General features: G+C 43.3%; 1 protein-coding gene across 4 annotated transcripts in view; it reads left to right on the forward strand.

The window, feature by feature from the left end:
- The window catches only part of LOC149323499 (dedicator of cytokinesis protein 7-like), a 167,798-nt gene that overhangs the window by 54,304 nt on the left and 97,504 nt on the right, over positions 1–15,990 (forward strand). For 3 of the 4 annotated variants that reach the window (XR_016276060.1, XM_089489066.1, XM_089489067.1), the window contains exons 5-13: positions 1,081–1,219; positions 2,357–2,569; positions 5,854–5,939; positions 8,318–8,384; positions 9,317–9,466; positions 10,057–10,137; positions 11,740–11,896; positions 13,365–13,489; positions 13,901–13,994. Coding sequence is in view for 3 of the 4 variants with exons in the window: in XM_089489066.1 (XP_089345192.1) it covers positions 1,081–1,219; positions 2,357–2,569; positions 5,854–5,939; positions 8,318–8,384; positions 9,317–9,466; positions 10,057–10,137; positions 11,740–11,896; positions 13,365–13,489; positions 13,901–13,994 (1,112 nt within the window). In the remaining variant the exon portion in view is untranslated. The remainder of the gene's footprint in view (positions 1–1,080; positions 1,220–2,356; positions 2,570–5,853; positions 5,940–8,317; positions 8,385–9,316; positions 9,467–10,056; positions 10,138–11,739; positions 11,897–13,364; positions 13,490–13,900; positions 13,995–15,990) is intronic. The other variant, XM_089489068.1, reaches the window with a different exon arrangement.

The raw sequence follows: 15,990 nt of genomic DNA on the forward strand, positions 1-15,990 counted from the left end.
GCTTTCCATAGGTCATTGGGTCCAACTCCCTGCTCAATGCAGGATCTCCAGTTAGAATATCCCCAGCAGGTAACTGTCCAGGCTCTTTTGGAAGACATGCAGAGAAAGAAACAGCAGTCCTCCTTCTAAAAAGTGAATGCATTCAGCTATGCATTCTTGGCCCTTAGACTGGCTGTGCCAAAACTTCCTCCCAGCATCCACAGAGAAGTCAGCAAAATGGTTTTGGGATAGTTTCCAATTTTAGTTATTTGTAGAGACCCTTGGTCTGGCAAAACCATAAACATGTGGCCCTTTCCCAAATAGTGTATTTCTTTTCTTTGACCCCAAGGGTAGCTGTACCACAAACCTGAGCAAGGCAGATCTCTCAAGCATCAGATGTTAAATGTCATGAAAGGCAGCAAATTGTAATTTAATTTTTTGTTCTTTTCCTGAGAGGAGTGGGGAGAGGCGTATATGGTTATTTTTTTCCTCACATCAAACAACTTGACTGGGAAATAGCCACCTTTGCGGGGTTTGTAGGAGGGCACAGACCATTTTGTTGCTCCACCTCAGGCCACCATGTGCATTGAGTGGAGCCTATTTTGGCACTGCCAAGTGCAGTTGAAGCTAGGAAGTGGGTAGTATTTGAAACTGATTACTGACAATTTCACCTTCTCACATTTTATTTGTGTGGTTTACCTTCTACCACTCACTCAGATGTTATTTTCCACACCAAGATGATGCACACCATGGTGCACATAAGGTGAGTTCAATAGCAGTGGTACCACTTACTTGCACCAGGGTGTGCTCTACCTCAACTTAAAACAAACAAACTTGCTGATAGCAAATCACACTGTCTCAGCCTCAGGGGAAGGCCATGGCAAACCCCTGAACATCTCCTGCCAATAAAACCTCAGGATAGTTTCACCTTAGGGTTGCCATGAGTCGGAAACAACTTGAAGGCACACAACAACAAAGCACTGCTGTACAACACGTTTAAAGAGCTGAGTGTTTGTTAAATTCCTTCAGAATTCACACTGCCTTAGAGTTTCTGTTGGCACTAATATCACCCACTGTTGTTGTTTTCCTGTCCTGATTTAGGTACCAAAGGTTCAGCACCATATACAATGCCATCACTATTGAGAGGCAAAGGGACAGACAGAAGGGGTTGCCAAGGCAGGTCTTTGAACTTGATGAAGTAGCAGAAGAGCGGAGCAGTCAAGGGGATTCAGTAAGTCAGGTTTGTACATCTGTCCTGTTGGAGTAGCAGGGTTCTTTTTGCCTCCAAATAGAAGGAAATTCTCTAGAAGGAAAAACAGGGTATGAATGAAGAAAATATCCAGATTGTGACCAAAAATACAAGCAGATTGCAACTAGTCTTTTATATTAATTCAGATGTTCTCTTAATTTGTCTATCCTTTAGTATCTTGGAATGTGGGTGATAACTGTGCATTCTAATAAGAAAAAGTTCTGCCCTCAGTTATGGAATTTCTTTACGTGGTTCTCAATGTTAAAACTTATTTTAAGTGACCTTTTAATTGTTTTTCCTTTTGGATCAACATCTGAGATTATAAAGTGACAAAATGCAAAGAAAGGTATGGGAGAAAAGGAAAATCTGTCCACCTGGATCGGTACCTGGAGCTCCAGTGAAGGAGGAGCAAGACTAGCCAGTGAAGAAGTGCTGTCTCTCAGAGGCCTTCTGCTTTTATGCCATTTGTTTTGCCTCACTGTTTATCAAAAATGACCAGCTATGGACCTGTGCTGGGTATTGGACTGTAACTCCCGTCAGCCCTAATCATCATTGCCAGTGTTGAGGAATTAGGAGCTGAAGTCAAACAATATTTAGAGAGTCATAGTTGCCCATCCTTAGTGTACTGTATATATAGTCTCGACTAGCAGTGGAAGAGAAACCTAAACCAGCTGCTAAACTATCTACAAGCTGGAAACAATACTTGTTTAGTTAATATCTAGCTCACCACTTGGTTATGCATTTGCTAGATTCTCCATGAGGCTCGCTGTTGCCAAAAGAGCTTGAAAAACTTGCTTTTCTGGATTCCTACTCTCTGGATCTCTCTGTGGCCATGCTAGGTGGGAGACTCTGGAAGATGTAGTTGAAAAATGTATCTTCTCCAATCTGACTGCCTGTAGGAGAAAACTACCCCTCCAGTGGGACTGGAGGAAGGCCATGAAGACTGGATAGTTTTCAGAAAAGAAAGAAGCAGTTGTATTGAGTGGGCATAAATATGGTGCCAGTCCCTGACACATTGAAAAATTAAAAACTGCCAGTCCTCCATATTATGTAGCTTGAGAAGTATTGTTATAGACATTTGTAAACTACTCATTTGCCCTAATAGCAGGTTCCCCCTGTTGTTCTTAGGATGACCTGAAACGCTGCTCTGCCTCCTTGGATGATACACCCCGAGGCAGCTGGGCTTCCAGCATCTTTGATTTAAAGAACTCTGCAGCTGACTTCTTGTTACGCTCGCTTTTGGTGCGCACTGCCATTGAAGAGACTGACCGTACCAATGAAGAGCTGCGCAAGAAGAACCGGCACAGTGAGATCTTGGCCCTTTACCCTGCTCCTGATGAGGTAAGAAGCTTCATTTCTCCTCCCCTGCCTTCTATGGAATCCTGCATAATCCAGGAAATGCCATTATGGCTTATAAGAATGGGGAAATTTGTAGTTGCTTCTTCTTCGTGGTCTCTGTGCTTCACACAATAGGGTCTGCGCCTGCACAGAGACTTCCTTCGGAAGCTGAAAAGCTGAGCAGATTGGCAGTAGCTCAGCCCACTCCCATACACTGAGCATGCCCAGTACCGCCAATCTAGCTCATCCTTCAGTTCTCTTTTGTCAGCCGCAAGAGAAACATCTCCTTCAGATTGCTCCTCAGCTTAGTAGAGTTCTCCTTCGGGAGACTATATTTCCTTTTATTTTTCCTTTTATTTTATTTTTCTGTGGAGAGTGAGCTTTCTTTTCTTCAACACGGATGGGCTCCTCGTTCGTAGGCCTCTTATGGCCTCCACTTCTCTTTGCAAAAAATGCTCCTCTTGGTCAGCGCGCCTTTAATGTTGGACACTCTAAGTGCCTTTTTTTGTCTTGGGTGAGACTCATGTTACTGACAAATGCATACATTGCAAGGCCTTCACCCCGGTGACTCTCCGTAACAAGGCTCAGAAGCTCAAATCTTTTTTGTAGGAGCATTCTTGCTCCAAAATCTGCTTTTCAACTGGATCCCTTGCCCAAAATTCCAATCTCCAAACTTCCATGGATTCTGAAGATTTCGTAGAAAGCTTCGACATCGCCCTCTGGGCTTCTTGTTGCCTCGACGTCGACTTGCTTTGGCATCAATGTCCCAACTGCCATCTGCTGGTCGGTCAAACCAGAAGGTTCAATCAGCGAAAACTCAGGTTGTGCCCTCTATCTCCCAGGAAGAATCCACTCAGAAAGCTAAAAAGAGGTCGGCGACGCACAACGGTGACAGCTAAAAAGAAGCATAAGTCTAATGCGACGAGTGCCCCCTCAGCTGCTTCGACCTCGTCATCACAGATTGTTCCAACATTGATGTTGGTAACCACATAGAATCATAGAATAATAGAGTTGGAAGAGACCGCAAGAGTCATTCAGTCCAACCCCCTGCCATGCAGGAAATCCATATCAAAGCATCCCTGACAGATGGCCATCCAGCCTCTGCTTAAAGACCTCCAAGGAGGGAGATTCCACTACACTCCAAGGGAGTGTGTTCCACTGTCAGACAGCCCTTACTGTCAGGAAGTTCTTCCTAATGTTGAGGTGGAATCTCTTTTGCTGTAGCTTGCATCCCTTGTTCTGTGTCCTAGTCTCTGAAGCAGCAGAAAACAAGCTTGCTCTCTCCTCAATATCCCTTCAAATATTTAAACAGGGCTATCATATCACCTCTTAACCTTCTCTTCTCCAGGCTAAACATCCCCAGCTCCCTCAGTCGCTCCTCGTAGGGCATGGCTTCCAGACCCTTCACCATTTTAGTTGCTCTCCTTTGGACATGCTCCAGTTTCTCCACATCCTTTTTAAATTGTGGTGCCCAGAACTGGACACAATATTCCAGGTGGGGCCTGACCAGCGCAGAATAAAGTGACACTTCTCTTGATCTAGACACTATACCTTTATTGATACAGCCTAAAATTGCATTGGCCTTTTTAGCTGCTGCGTTACACTGTTGACTCATGTTCAACTTGTGGTCTACCTGGACTCCCAGATCCCTTTCACATGTAGTTTCATTCAGCCAGGTGTCCCCCATCCTATATCAGTGCATTTCATTTTTCCGCCCTAAGTGCAGTACCTTACATTTCTCCATGTTGAATTTCATTTTGTTAGCTTTGGCCCAGTTTTCTAGTCTATTCAGGCCATCTTGAATTTTGATCCTGTCCTCTGGGGTATTAGCTACTCCCCCTAGTTTGGTGTCATCTGCAAATTTGTTAAGTATGCCCCCAATTTTGTCCTTGGAGGATTAGACCCTGACCTCTCCTGAACTAAGGGTCTTGGTGGCTAGTAGAAAGAATTCCACTAAGCAGTCTTATTCCTACAAGTGGAAGCGTTTTTGTGCCTTTGCTGAAGCTCGGATCGAACCTTCCTCTCATGTGAGTCTTTCTACTGCCCTAGAGTTCCTGCTTCACCTGCGGAACCAAGGACTGGCCTTTTCTTCTCTCAAAGTATATCTCTCGGCCATCGTTGCCAACCAACCACCTGGTTCCGCATCAGCTCATCTCTTTACCTCTCCGACCTTGAAGAGATTCTTCAAAGGCCTCCATCACTTATATCCCCTATTGCCTCTTCTGGCTCCGGCATGGTCTCTTTCTTTTGTGCTCACACAGCTCACGAGACCTCCCTTTGAGCCCATGGGCTTGGCCTCTCTTAAACTGCTGACACTCAAGGTGTCTTTTCTTGTTGCCATGACCTCAGCCAGACGTGCTTCTGAGCTGACTACACTCTGATGAGTTCTTCTTGGTCTTTCACAAGGACAAGACAGTCCTCCGGCCAGACATTTCATTTCTCCCTAAGGTGGTTTCCTTTTCCACCTTTCTCAAGAGATTGTGCTGCCTAACTTCTATCCAGACCCTTGTACACCTCTGGAAAAGACCATGCACACTCTCAATGTTCTCTGTGGTTGGCATTTTATGTTCAACGTTCTGCTGAGTTCAGGTTGACCACCAAGTTGTTTGTTTGTTATGGTGGATCCAGAAAGGGCAACCCTCTTTCCTCTCAAAGGTTCTCCAAGTGGATTGCCCAGACTATAGCTCTGGCCTATGAATTGGCCAAACATCCTCTACGTGTTGGTGTGCGCCCACATTCAACCAGGGCTATTGCTTCATTGGCTGCCTTTCTCAGAGGCGTCCCTTTACCATATGTCTGCAAGGCAGCTACGTGGTCCCAGCCTTCCACGTTCGTCCCGCATTACCGGATTGATTCCAGGTCTCATCGGGATGCCAGCTTTGGTCGTGCTATTCTGTCTTCAACCTACCACAGGTAAGCTTTCTAGTCACCCTATTGTGTGAGGCACAGAGACCACGAAGAAGAAGAGCAGGTTGCTTACCTGTAACTGTGTTTCTTCGAGTGGTCATCTGTGCCCTCACACAATCCTGCCCTACCTCCCCTCAGTCAGGTCCCTGCTATGTCTCTGCAGCGGACTTGAACTGAAGGAGGAGCTAGATTGGCAGTGGCCGGGGCTACCGCCAATCTGCTCAGCTTTTCAGCTCCCGAATGGAGTCTCTGCGCAGGCGCAGACCCTATTGTATGAGGGCATTCCAGTTAGGACCTGTTTTGTTTCAATGAGCTCTGACTCTGTTTTTAATGAAGAGTGTATAATTGTGCAGGTGTCATCTTTTCTTCTTTCTCCTCAGGATGAAGCAGTGGAACGCTGCAGTATCCCAGAAGTTCCCAAGGAGCACTTTGGTCAGAGGATCCTCGTGAAGTGTTTGTCTCTGAAGTAAGTTGCCACTGGTTTGAGAACATGGAGTTAGCAGGCCTGAGTAGGAAGCACTTTGACTGCTGGTTTTTCCATTCTGGATGCTGTTAAAAGAAGCAGAGCCTAATTTCAAATCCAGGGAACAGTTTCTCATGTGCACAGTTTCTGCTGGAAGGTGTGTGTGTGCATGTAATAAATAATAATAATAATAATAATAATAATAATAATAATAATAACTTTTAATTTATATCCCGCTTTTTGTTACCACAATCAAAGCGGCGTACAACCTTTTTTAAAAATACAATATATACAATTCCCCCCCCTTAAAAAAGGATTAAACAATTCTATGCATTAAAATTACAAATGATAAAATCTAAAAACAGTATGATAATAAAATAATGGTGGGTCGAGTCTTCACTTATACATGTCTGTGGGGGAGCGTTACATGGCCGGTTTCTATTCTGGGAAGGCCTGCTGGAAGAGATCCATCTTGACAGCTTTCTTGAAGCTCTCTAGGTTGGTAATTTGATGGATCTCATCTGGCAGGCCATTCCATAAAGTGGGAGCGATCGCAGAAAAAAGTCCTCTGGGAGGTTGCCATCAATCTGGTCTTTGGGGACTGTAACAAATTCCTCCTGGAGGATCTGAGGGTATGGGGCAGATTGTACGGAAGGAGGCAATTCCTTAAGTAGGTTGGTGCACTGGAATAAGGTTGTGTCTATGCAACGTAATTCTGTGATGCATTGCAAACAGACTGCAGGATCCCTTGGGGAGGAGATACTTGTAAATTGCTTTGGTGGTAAAAACCCATTTTCATGGAGAGTGCAGCGGCTTCATGTAAATGTTAAACAGCATGAGAGACAGGATGACGCCCTGAGGGATGCCAGGTTTTAGCTCTTTTTTAGATGAGCAGCTGTCTCCCAGCATCAGCATCTGGCATCTACCCGAGACGTAGGAGTGGAACTACTGTAGAACAGTGCCTCCATTCCCCAACTCTCTCAGGTGTTCCAGAAGGATAACGTGGTCATTGGTATCGAAGGCCACTGAGAGGTCCAAGAGCACCAACAGGGTCACACTCCCCCTGTCGATGCCCAGACGAAGATCATCGACTAAGGCGACCATGGCAGTTTCAACTCCATATCCCACTCTAAATACAGTTTGAAATGGATCTAGTAAATCAGTTTCTTCCAAGACTGCTTGTAGCTGATTGGCAACTGCTCTCTTGATCACCTTGCTCAAAAATGGTAACAACGAAACTGGCCTATAGTTGTTTCTGTCCAGGGGGTCGAGGGAAGGTTTTTTAAAAAAGTGGTTTAACCACTGCCTCCTTTAAATAAGAAGACAGGCAGCTTTTCCTGAGAGATGCATCAATTATGTTTTTCAACAGCATCTTAATCGTATTTCCCCCTGGACGGTCAGCCAAGATGGGCAAGGGTCGAGAGGTCAAGTCGTAGAAGCCTGCTTATTATTTTTTTTAGTGGAGATTCTTGGGAATTCAAATTGCCATCTTAGATTCCATATGAAATTCTGCAGATCTGATTAGTCAGAAAAGGGGAACAGCCCTGAGTAGCACATGTAGACATGGAAGCTGCCGTTTTGTGTACAGTGGGCCCTTGGTATCTGCTAGGGTTTGGGTCCTGGACCCACCATGGATATCAAAATCTGTGGATGCTCCAGTCCCATTAAGTACCATAGCACAGTGAAATGTTGTCCCTTACATAAAACAGCTAAGTCAAGGTTTGCTGTTTGGAATTTATATTTTTAAAAATATTTTTAAGCTGTGGATGCTTGAACCCATGGATAAGAAATCTTTGGATATGGAGGACTGACTAATGACAATCAGAGTTGTAATCCTTGTTATTTTCACTCATTTACTATAGACCTCACCTCACCTACCTAATTGAGGGGCCAAGAGGTTCCTCTTTCATTTAAAGCATTAGAGACATCCTTAGTAATGAACAGAGTTCTGATTAGTGTGAAATTACACTCAGATTCTTCTTGGAATTTCATATTATTGGCCAGTATTTAGGCTGAGGAAACTTACCCAGCCAGTTCATTTAGGTAGCGATACTTGAATGAATTGGCTGACTGGCTTGCTTTAGTTATTGTATGTTTATTTGGTAGGATACTTGCATTCTGCTTGTGGAAAGTTGTGGTTTGGATTGTATAAATTGATTTAGAAGCTGCCAGCAGCAGTGTTCTTGATTCATTTTGAAGCACAGCTTTTGAGTTCTCTGGAGCAGAACTAGGCCGTTGGCTGTGCTTTTGTCATTGGCTCTGGTTCTGTCAGTGAACAATCTTCTTAATAATTTGCTTCTCTCTCTCTCCCTCCCTCCCCTTCCCCCATCTTCCTATGTCTCCATCACTTTCTTTCCAATTTATCACCTTCCATGGAGTAGATTTGAGATAGAGATTGAGCCAATCTTCGGGTCACTGGCACTCTATGATGTGAAAGAGAAGAAGAAGGTATCTTTTGTTTATTTTAACCTGCTGTACCTAGACAACTGGAGGCATTAGTGAGCAAACTTTGCCTTTCAGTCAGAACCAATCTCGATTTTAAGGTGAAGTACAGAAGAAGTGTGAGGACTTTGGCAGGGGGTAGCAATTTGACGATGGTCAAGATCCTTTTGCTAGATCAGCTAGGTTTTCATAGGGAACACTGACTGCAATAGATGTGGATCATGTCTGAGAGATACCTGTCATGGCAGCCCAAGCACAAGACCAGTTTATTTGGGCACATCTCTTTTCCTGGAGCAAGTTTTCTACTTCTTGTACATCAGAAGAAGCAAGACTTTTCTTTTTCTGCCTCCAGTCAGTACAATAGTTCTCTTAGGTTCCTGGCTTAAAGAGCTGCCTTTTAGGTACAGGTTTCAAAGAAAGGAGAATGGTTTACTTGAGATCAACCATGAGGAACAGATAGATCAAATGGCTACATAGGTCCCTCTTTCCTGACTACAAGTTCTGCTTTGTCTGGTCTTTTTAAGTTGAGGGTACAAGGTGCCTTTAGCCCACTGGGTACATTCCCTGATGCCTTTATTTTCTGCATTATCTCCCCCCCCAACCACTACTAAAGTGGGATCACAGCTCAAAATCTTGGTTTAACTCAGGAGACTAGCTAGTATGTAGTCTTAGGCAGATGTGGCAAAAAACAAGACACATCCTTTGTGGAAGAGCAGAAAGAGCAGGCCCAAGCCTTTGGGGAAGCACAGGAGCTATGGCATAACTAGCCATATCTCAAGATCACAGGAAGTAGGCCTTGCCTGCTAGGTATGAGGTGTAGAATTTACCTCTTATGAGTTGGTTGACTGTTGTCACTTGTGTTGTTAGTGCTGTGGCAGGTGAGTCAGGACATTGTGTAGTAACTCTCTCTGACTGCTATTCGTTCCCCATTTTTTTAGATCTCTGAAAATTTTTATTTTGATCTCAATTCGGAGCACATGAAGGGCCTCCTGAGAGCACACAGTGCCCACCCTGCCATCTCCACACTGGCACGTTCTGCAATCTTCTCTCTCACACATCCTTCTCCAGATGTATTCTTGGTGATCAAGGTGAGACATTCAGTCTTCAGTTGCACTTCCAAAGTTTATTGCAACAAATTCTGTGGATGGAATGTAGGCAGAATTGTCCTGTTCTCTCACTTGGAAGAGAGAAGGCATCCTCTCAAGAATCTCAGCTGTTCTTCTTAATAAATGTATGTTTCTAGTTCTTATGGCTATGGAAAAAAATTTGAGGAGTATGTATACATTGTTTAGTAGATTCTCTGAAATTAGAGTAGGGTACAGTAACGTTTCCAATAGTGAGAAATGTTTTCATGTTCCCTCATCTGTTTGCACCTTCCTGTGGCTAGCAGGAACATAATAAATTCTTTAAAATGAATATAGCATATGAAAAAAAATGTTTAAATTACTTGTATACATGTCAAAATCTGGCCTTTGTTCTTAAACCAGAGGGTTTGATTTTTTATTTTTATTGCTGTGGAAGCCAGCTCTGAGCCTAGGCTTCTTCACCTGAAGTTGCATGGCTACTTAAAACATGGATAGTAACTCAACACACAGCTCAAAATCTTGGTTTAATTCTCAGAAATTTACTGAGATCTGTTAAATTTCACCAGTAATCTGTTTTTCCTCTTCTTAAACAGTTGGAAAAGGTGCTGCAGCAAGGGGACATTAGTGAGTGCTGTGAACCATACATGGTCATGAAGGAAACAGATACACTGAAGGTAAATGAAATGTAAGACAAGGAAGATGGTGAAATACAATTGACATGGCTCTGCATTCCAGTTATACCTGAATCATTCCTTCAGTTGTCTGGGGTGTATAGCTCCTTTGCCCACTCCTAACTGAAATAAAGATGGTTTGATTCACAGGATTACTTTGTTGTAGATGTGGTAAGGGCTCAACAACTAAAATTCTACCAGAGGACAGAACATTATTCCCTGCCCCCCATGTTTATGCATTACTTGTTTGCTGCTAATTTTGAGGAGTGCACTATTACTTATTTTCACTAATCCTGAATAATAACACAGTGCTGTGATAATTTGTAATTTTGGACGTCCTTTAAAAAGTCAGATCCAGGTTCCCCAGAAGGGTTCTCTGCACCCTCACCTCTGAATCACAGCAGCAGTAGAAAGAGCTGTTCTTGTTTTCTTTCTTTCAGGCTGAAATACCAACATATGCACACGTGTACACACTGGCTTCTCAGTGCACTTTGAGCCTCTCACTAGCACTACTAACCTTGTCTGAAGTCTGTTCATGGCTTGCATTTTGGCTTTTTCTTGGATTTGGTGGCAGAATCGTTGTACCTTGGCATTGCCCCCATTGAGTTCTGTGTGGGAATTAATTTTTACAGCCAGCCCAGGGAAATTGCCTAGCACCAATAAGATAAGGGAGCAGGGTGGTATGAGCCCAGCACTTGACCTTGCAGTATTTTTTCTTCACCATTGAGTAAGATCACTCACATGCAATGACTAATGAGACCAAAATCATTATTGTTCCATTGCAAAGTTTATCCTTCATTATGTTAGATTTGTAGCATTGCTTTGCCCTCATTGTAACTACAGTATATTGCTTTGTACCTGAAAGGAAGAAAGGCTGGTTTATAGTTGAGTATTATGTGAACAGAAATAATGACCACTTTAAAATAGATGAGGAAGATGTTGAAATAGTTCAAGATTTTCCATACTTTGGTTCAGTCAGTGATCTCAATGGAGATTGCAATCAAGGAATTAAAAGAAGACTACAGCTTGGAAGGACTGCTATGAAGGAACTAGATTAGATTCTGAAGTGTAAAAATATATCATTGAGTATTAAAATTATGATTGTCCATGCTGTCATATTTCCCATTTCTATGTATGGTTGGGAAAGCTGAACAATGAAGAAAGCTGATAGGAAGAGAATCAACCCATTTGAAATCTTGGTGCTGGAGAAGAGTTCTGTAGAAACTGTGGACTGTTAAAAGACCAATAAACAGGTCCGAGACAGAGCAGTTCAAGCCTGAATTCTTCCTAGAAACGAAGATAACTGAACTGAGACTGTCATATTTTGGACATATCATGAAAAACATGTCTCACCAGAAAACACATTAATGCTTGGTAAGGTGGTAGGCAGCAGGAAAAGAGAAAGACTGCATTCCAAATGGATAGATTCAATCAAGGAAGCAATGGCCCAGAGTCTGCAAGACCTGAGCAGGGTTGTTGAGGCTAGGGTGACTTGGAGGTCTCTCATTCATAAGTCAAAGTCATTCAGAAGTCAAAGTCAGCATAGCATTTTAAAGTTCTAGTTCCATCACAATGATTATGGTATTTCCCCCCTTGTGTTTCCAGAATAAGGAGAAGCTGGAGAAGCTGCGAATAGCAGGAGAGCAGTTCTGCAACCGCTTGGGGCGGTACCGCATGCCCTTTGCTTGGACCGCCATCCACCTCATGAATATCATAAACAGCACGGGTCTGCTTGAGAGGGATGCTTCCGAGTCTGAGAGTGGTAAGTTAAGACAGTACAACCCAGCTCAGTGCAAAAGTATTGCCTGCTCTCTTTCCTGTGAAGAGTGCTGCTTCTTATTCTACTTATCCTGATTCTCAAGAAATGTTCAAAACAAAGTACAGTCGCCCTCCAAGTCCGGGGACTTCAAATCCGTGGACTTGAAAATCTGTGAAAGGGCCATTAATCTCAATGGGATGCTCACCCGTGGTGCATGCCTGCATGTGTACACCCCATTCAAGCCTATGGGGCTTGAATATGCACAAGTTTTGGAACTCGCGAGGATGTGGTCTGGAATGGATCCCCCATGAGTTCCAAGGGGCAACTATATTTCTGGATGGAAGTGTATCTGCATGGCTTGTGGAGGGGAAAGTGAGCAGAGGTCAAGAACAGAGAAAGATGTTGCAGAGGAAGTTGTATATCCTAAATCGGAAACAGGATGATATGTGACTGGCTCACTATTAACAGTGGCACTGTGATCCACTTCAGGTGTCATCACTTAAATAGTCTAGAGGTGATCCACAACTTACTAGCACTGCAATCAGCATAAAAAACCCAACAGTCCACAAATATGGAGACAAGATTTATATATTTTGTTTGTTTATGGTAGTAAACTGGAGGCTGAGATAAAGGAAGTCACAAGTTGTATATTTTACTCTTCTTTCTTTAAATTTAGGCATGCTGCTTTCTCAATCTTTTAGTAAATCAGTGGAGGTGAAAGTTTTCTTGGCCCTGTCTGCACAGGCCCCTGGAGTATCCTGGCCTATGCAGACAGTCATAAAGGAATAGTTTCTAGGGTTTTTGCATGGTATATCCCAACTACAATTTGGTATCTACATGCTCCCATGCCTGTGTTACAGCATGTTAACAAATGTCTTTAAAAAGTTCAGTGGAACTGCTGTAGGAGCCTTTGAGTGTTTGCACTCAGGGGTTGATTTTACATGACCTTGATTAGTCAGTTAGCCCTTAAGAGTTTTGTGTAAAATAATCGATATACTAATTAATTGTATTAAATGCATTTGCCTTCCTTGAAAGTTGAAAGGATGCAACCCACATTTGGCAGGCTATATATTTATTAATGCTGAAATATGGGTCTATTGCAAATTGTAAGAGTTTTGCCAAATTAAACAATGAAGTACTGGACAACAGCTGCTGCCAATTTTCTTGAGGGACAGCTGTATTCTGTATTAAAAAACAATAGATCATATGTGTGTGTTATTAGGAATAGTTTAATTGTTGAGAATTTCCTCTCCACATCGCAAGGGAGGTCACTTTCTTTGTCATGCAGTTGATGTGAGACCAAACAGCAGTGGTAGCAGTTGACCTAATCTTGTATATAAGTTTATAGAAGAATCCACTCTTTTCGCTGCACTCTCTTCCTTCCTTCCTGATTATAATTCCTGATTGTGTATATGCCTGTATCTTTTTGCACACATATTTCTCTTATCAAGTACATCCTCTTCTTTTGTAGACCGCAAAGGCACTTGGAATGAACGTAAGAGGAAGGCATATGAACGCATGAGTGTTGGGGAAGAGATGTGTAGCTTCAGCAACTTCCGCCCAGCTACCCTCACAGTCACCAACTTCTTCAAGCAGGTTGGTGGGGACCCAGGATAGGGCTAGCAGAACGAGTTGACCCAGGTTGAACTTTATCATTATTTTCTTTTGAGGAGTCTTTAAGAGAGCAACTCTGATGCTAGAAAGTTAAAAGCAAATCCATGTTTTTGGGAGCATTTTCTGTTTCTCCATGTGAAGCTGTGAGCCTTATCTCTCCCTCATCTCTCTCCTAACCCTTCCTGGCCATCCTGGCATACTTCTGAAATGAGGTATGTAGTTTTATGTATGGATTGGTGTTTCTGATCATGTCAACCTGTTTTGAGGATTAAGACTTGAAGATATTACAGAAGAGGGTGAGGATGTGAGAAGTGATGCCATAGTCACTGAAAAAGTTAACTGTAGTTCAACCATTTTTAATTTTTCTCTCCTTGGTTCCATCCCAACTTTCAGGAAGGTGATCGCCTCAGTGATGAAGACCTGTACAAGTTCCTGGCAGATATGAGACGGCCATCATCTGTCCTTAGGAGGCTCCGGCCTGTCACAGGTGAGGAGTCTGAACCTGATGTGTGGCATTTTGCTGTAAAGTGGGAAATTCCATTGGAATAGCTAAGGTAGCCTGTTGCAGTCACAAACAACAAAGAGTTTTGTGGCATCTTAGAAAGATAAAACATTTATTTGGGTATCAGCCTTTGTGGGCCAGAGCCTGCATTGTCAGAATCATAAAATGGTCACAAAATGGGATAATCACATCTGTCCTAAGAAGAGAGAAAAGAGGAAAAGTAGGTAGGTTTGTGTTTTGGCTTTGTATGCTTTAATAAAGCAAATCCAAAAGGTCAGTTAATTCAAGAGCTAGTGCTTATTTTTATTCAACATATTCATAAATTGACGTTCATAAATTGACTACTCACTTTAGGAAATCTACAACATTCAAATGGAAACGGCAACAAAATGGAATGAAACAAACACAGTTGTAGCAATTTTATAAAATAAAAGCAACATCAGTGAAACAATAAAATGAGAAATGACATTATAACCAGTAAAAGATCAATGGAGCAATATAGTCTTTCCTGGCAGCCTCGGAGAAAAGGGACGGGGTCAGGGCTCCCTCCTCCTCCCCTTCTCCCTGAGGATGCCTGTGCCAATGCCGGCACCCAAGGGGAGGGGGGAGGTAGGGGAGAATTCCCAACCTGGCGATCCCCGAGAAAGGGTTGAGCGACCCCCAAGTTGGGAACCCCTGGTCTTGGGGAAAGCTTTCTGTTATTGGGGGTGTTGCTACAGCAAAAGCCCTTTCTCGTGTAAACCTGCGTAATCTCTCTAAGTGAAAAGATATGTAACAGAACTTCCAGTTATGGGCAGGCTCATGTGGGAATAGGTGGCTCTTCAGATATCTGTTTAAGGCATTATAGATATGAAACAACTTGAATTATGCTGGGAAGCAAATTCTCAGCCAGAGCAGCAGATGCGTAACTGTTGTTATGTCGTCTGTAAAATGCACGGCAGGCAGCAATCTCTCTGCTGAGTTTTACACTAGCAGTTGTTTCTGAACATTTTTTTCAGGGGTGGTCCTACATAGAATGGCTTATTTTAATCTAAGTGAGAAGTATTTAAGGCATTTATCACTGTAGCCAGGACCTGTTTTACCAGCAAGTGATGCAGCTGATACACCAGACAGCGCTGAGCAAACTTTACTCTTGACCACTGCCAGCACCTGGCCTTCTAGGAATAGTGTTGATTCAGGAATATCCCTTGACTATGCATTTGATACTTTAGGAGTGCTACCCCATTCAGAATAGGTTGTGCCACCAGCTGGTACAGTGTGATTTCTGTCTTACTTGGATTCATCCTCAGTTTTCTGCTCAGATACAGTTCATTGCTACTCTCAAGCAACAGTTCAGGACTTCTTACAGTCTCCATGTCACACATTGAAAAGGAGAGTTAGAGCTGCATATCAGCAGCATAATGCAGACACACAGCCCCCATCCCTAGGAGATCTTCCTTAGTGGCTTCTTGTAGATAATAAGCAGTTATAGCTGTTTTTTAATCCAGCCAGACAAATAAAGCCTCCAGTCAGCTTCATTAAAATCTACTCACAAATAGAGGTTTTCTTGTTCTTCTTCGTGGTCTCTGCGAATCACACAAATGGGTTTATTCTGCGCCTGCGCAGCAATCCTCGGAAACTTCTGGAATCTCCAGGCAGAAAGCAATGTATCTTTCTGCAACTTTTTGGCGGTAGCCCCGCCCACCCATATATAAGGCCCCTGGTGGCCCGCTCCTCTTCAGTTCCTTCATTCCGCCGCAACTAAGCAGCTCGAGGAACTTCACTAGCATTTCGCTTGCTCTTACATTGGAATCTCTTTGTCCATTCGTTTGGACTCTCCTTCGGCTTGACCACTTCTCTAACCTATGGACTTCTCTTGCCATAGCCTCCTTTAGGAGGAGCACAAAGTGCGGGGTTAAAATCCCCATGGCCAACGGCAATGTCCACCGGACCTTGAAGCAGGGCCGGACATTGAAGGCTGCGCTGTACGAAAAAGCTTTAG

Source organism: Sceloporus occidentalis, unplaced genomic scaffold (genome assembly GCF_023333645.1).
Source record: "Sceloporus occidentalis isolate IW3139 unplaced genomic scaffold, rSceOcc1.0.p SCAF_1, whole genome shotgun sequence".
Classification (NCBI taxonomy): domain Eukaryota; kingdom Metazoa; phylum Chordata; class Lepidosauria; order Squamata; family Phrynosomatidae; genus Sceloporus; species Sceloporus occidentalis.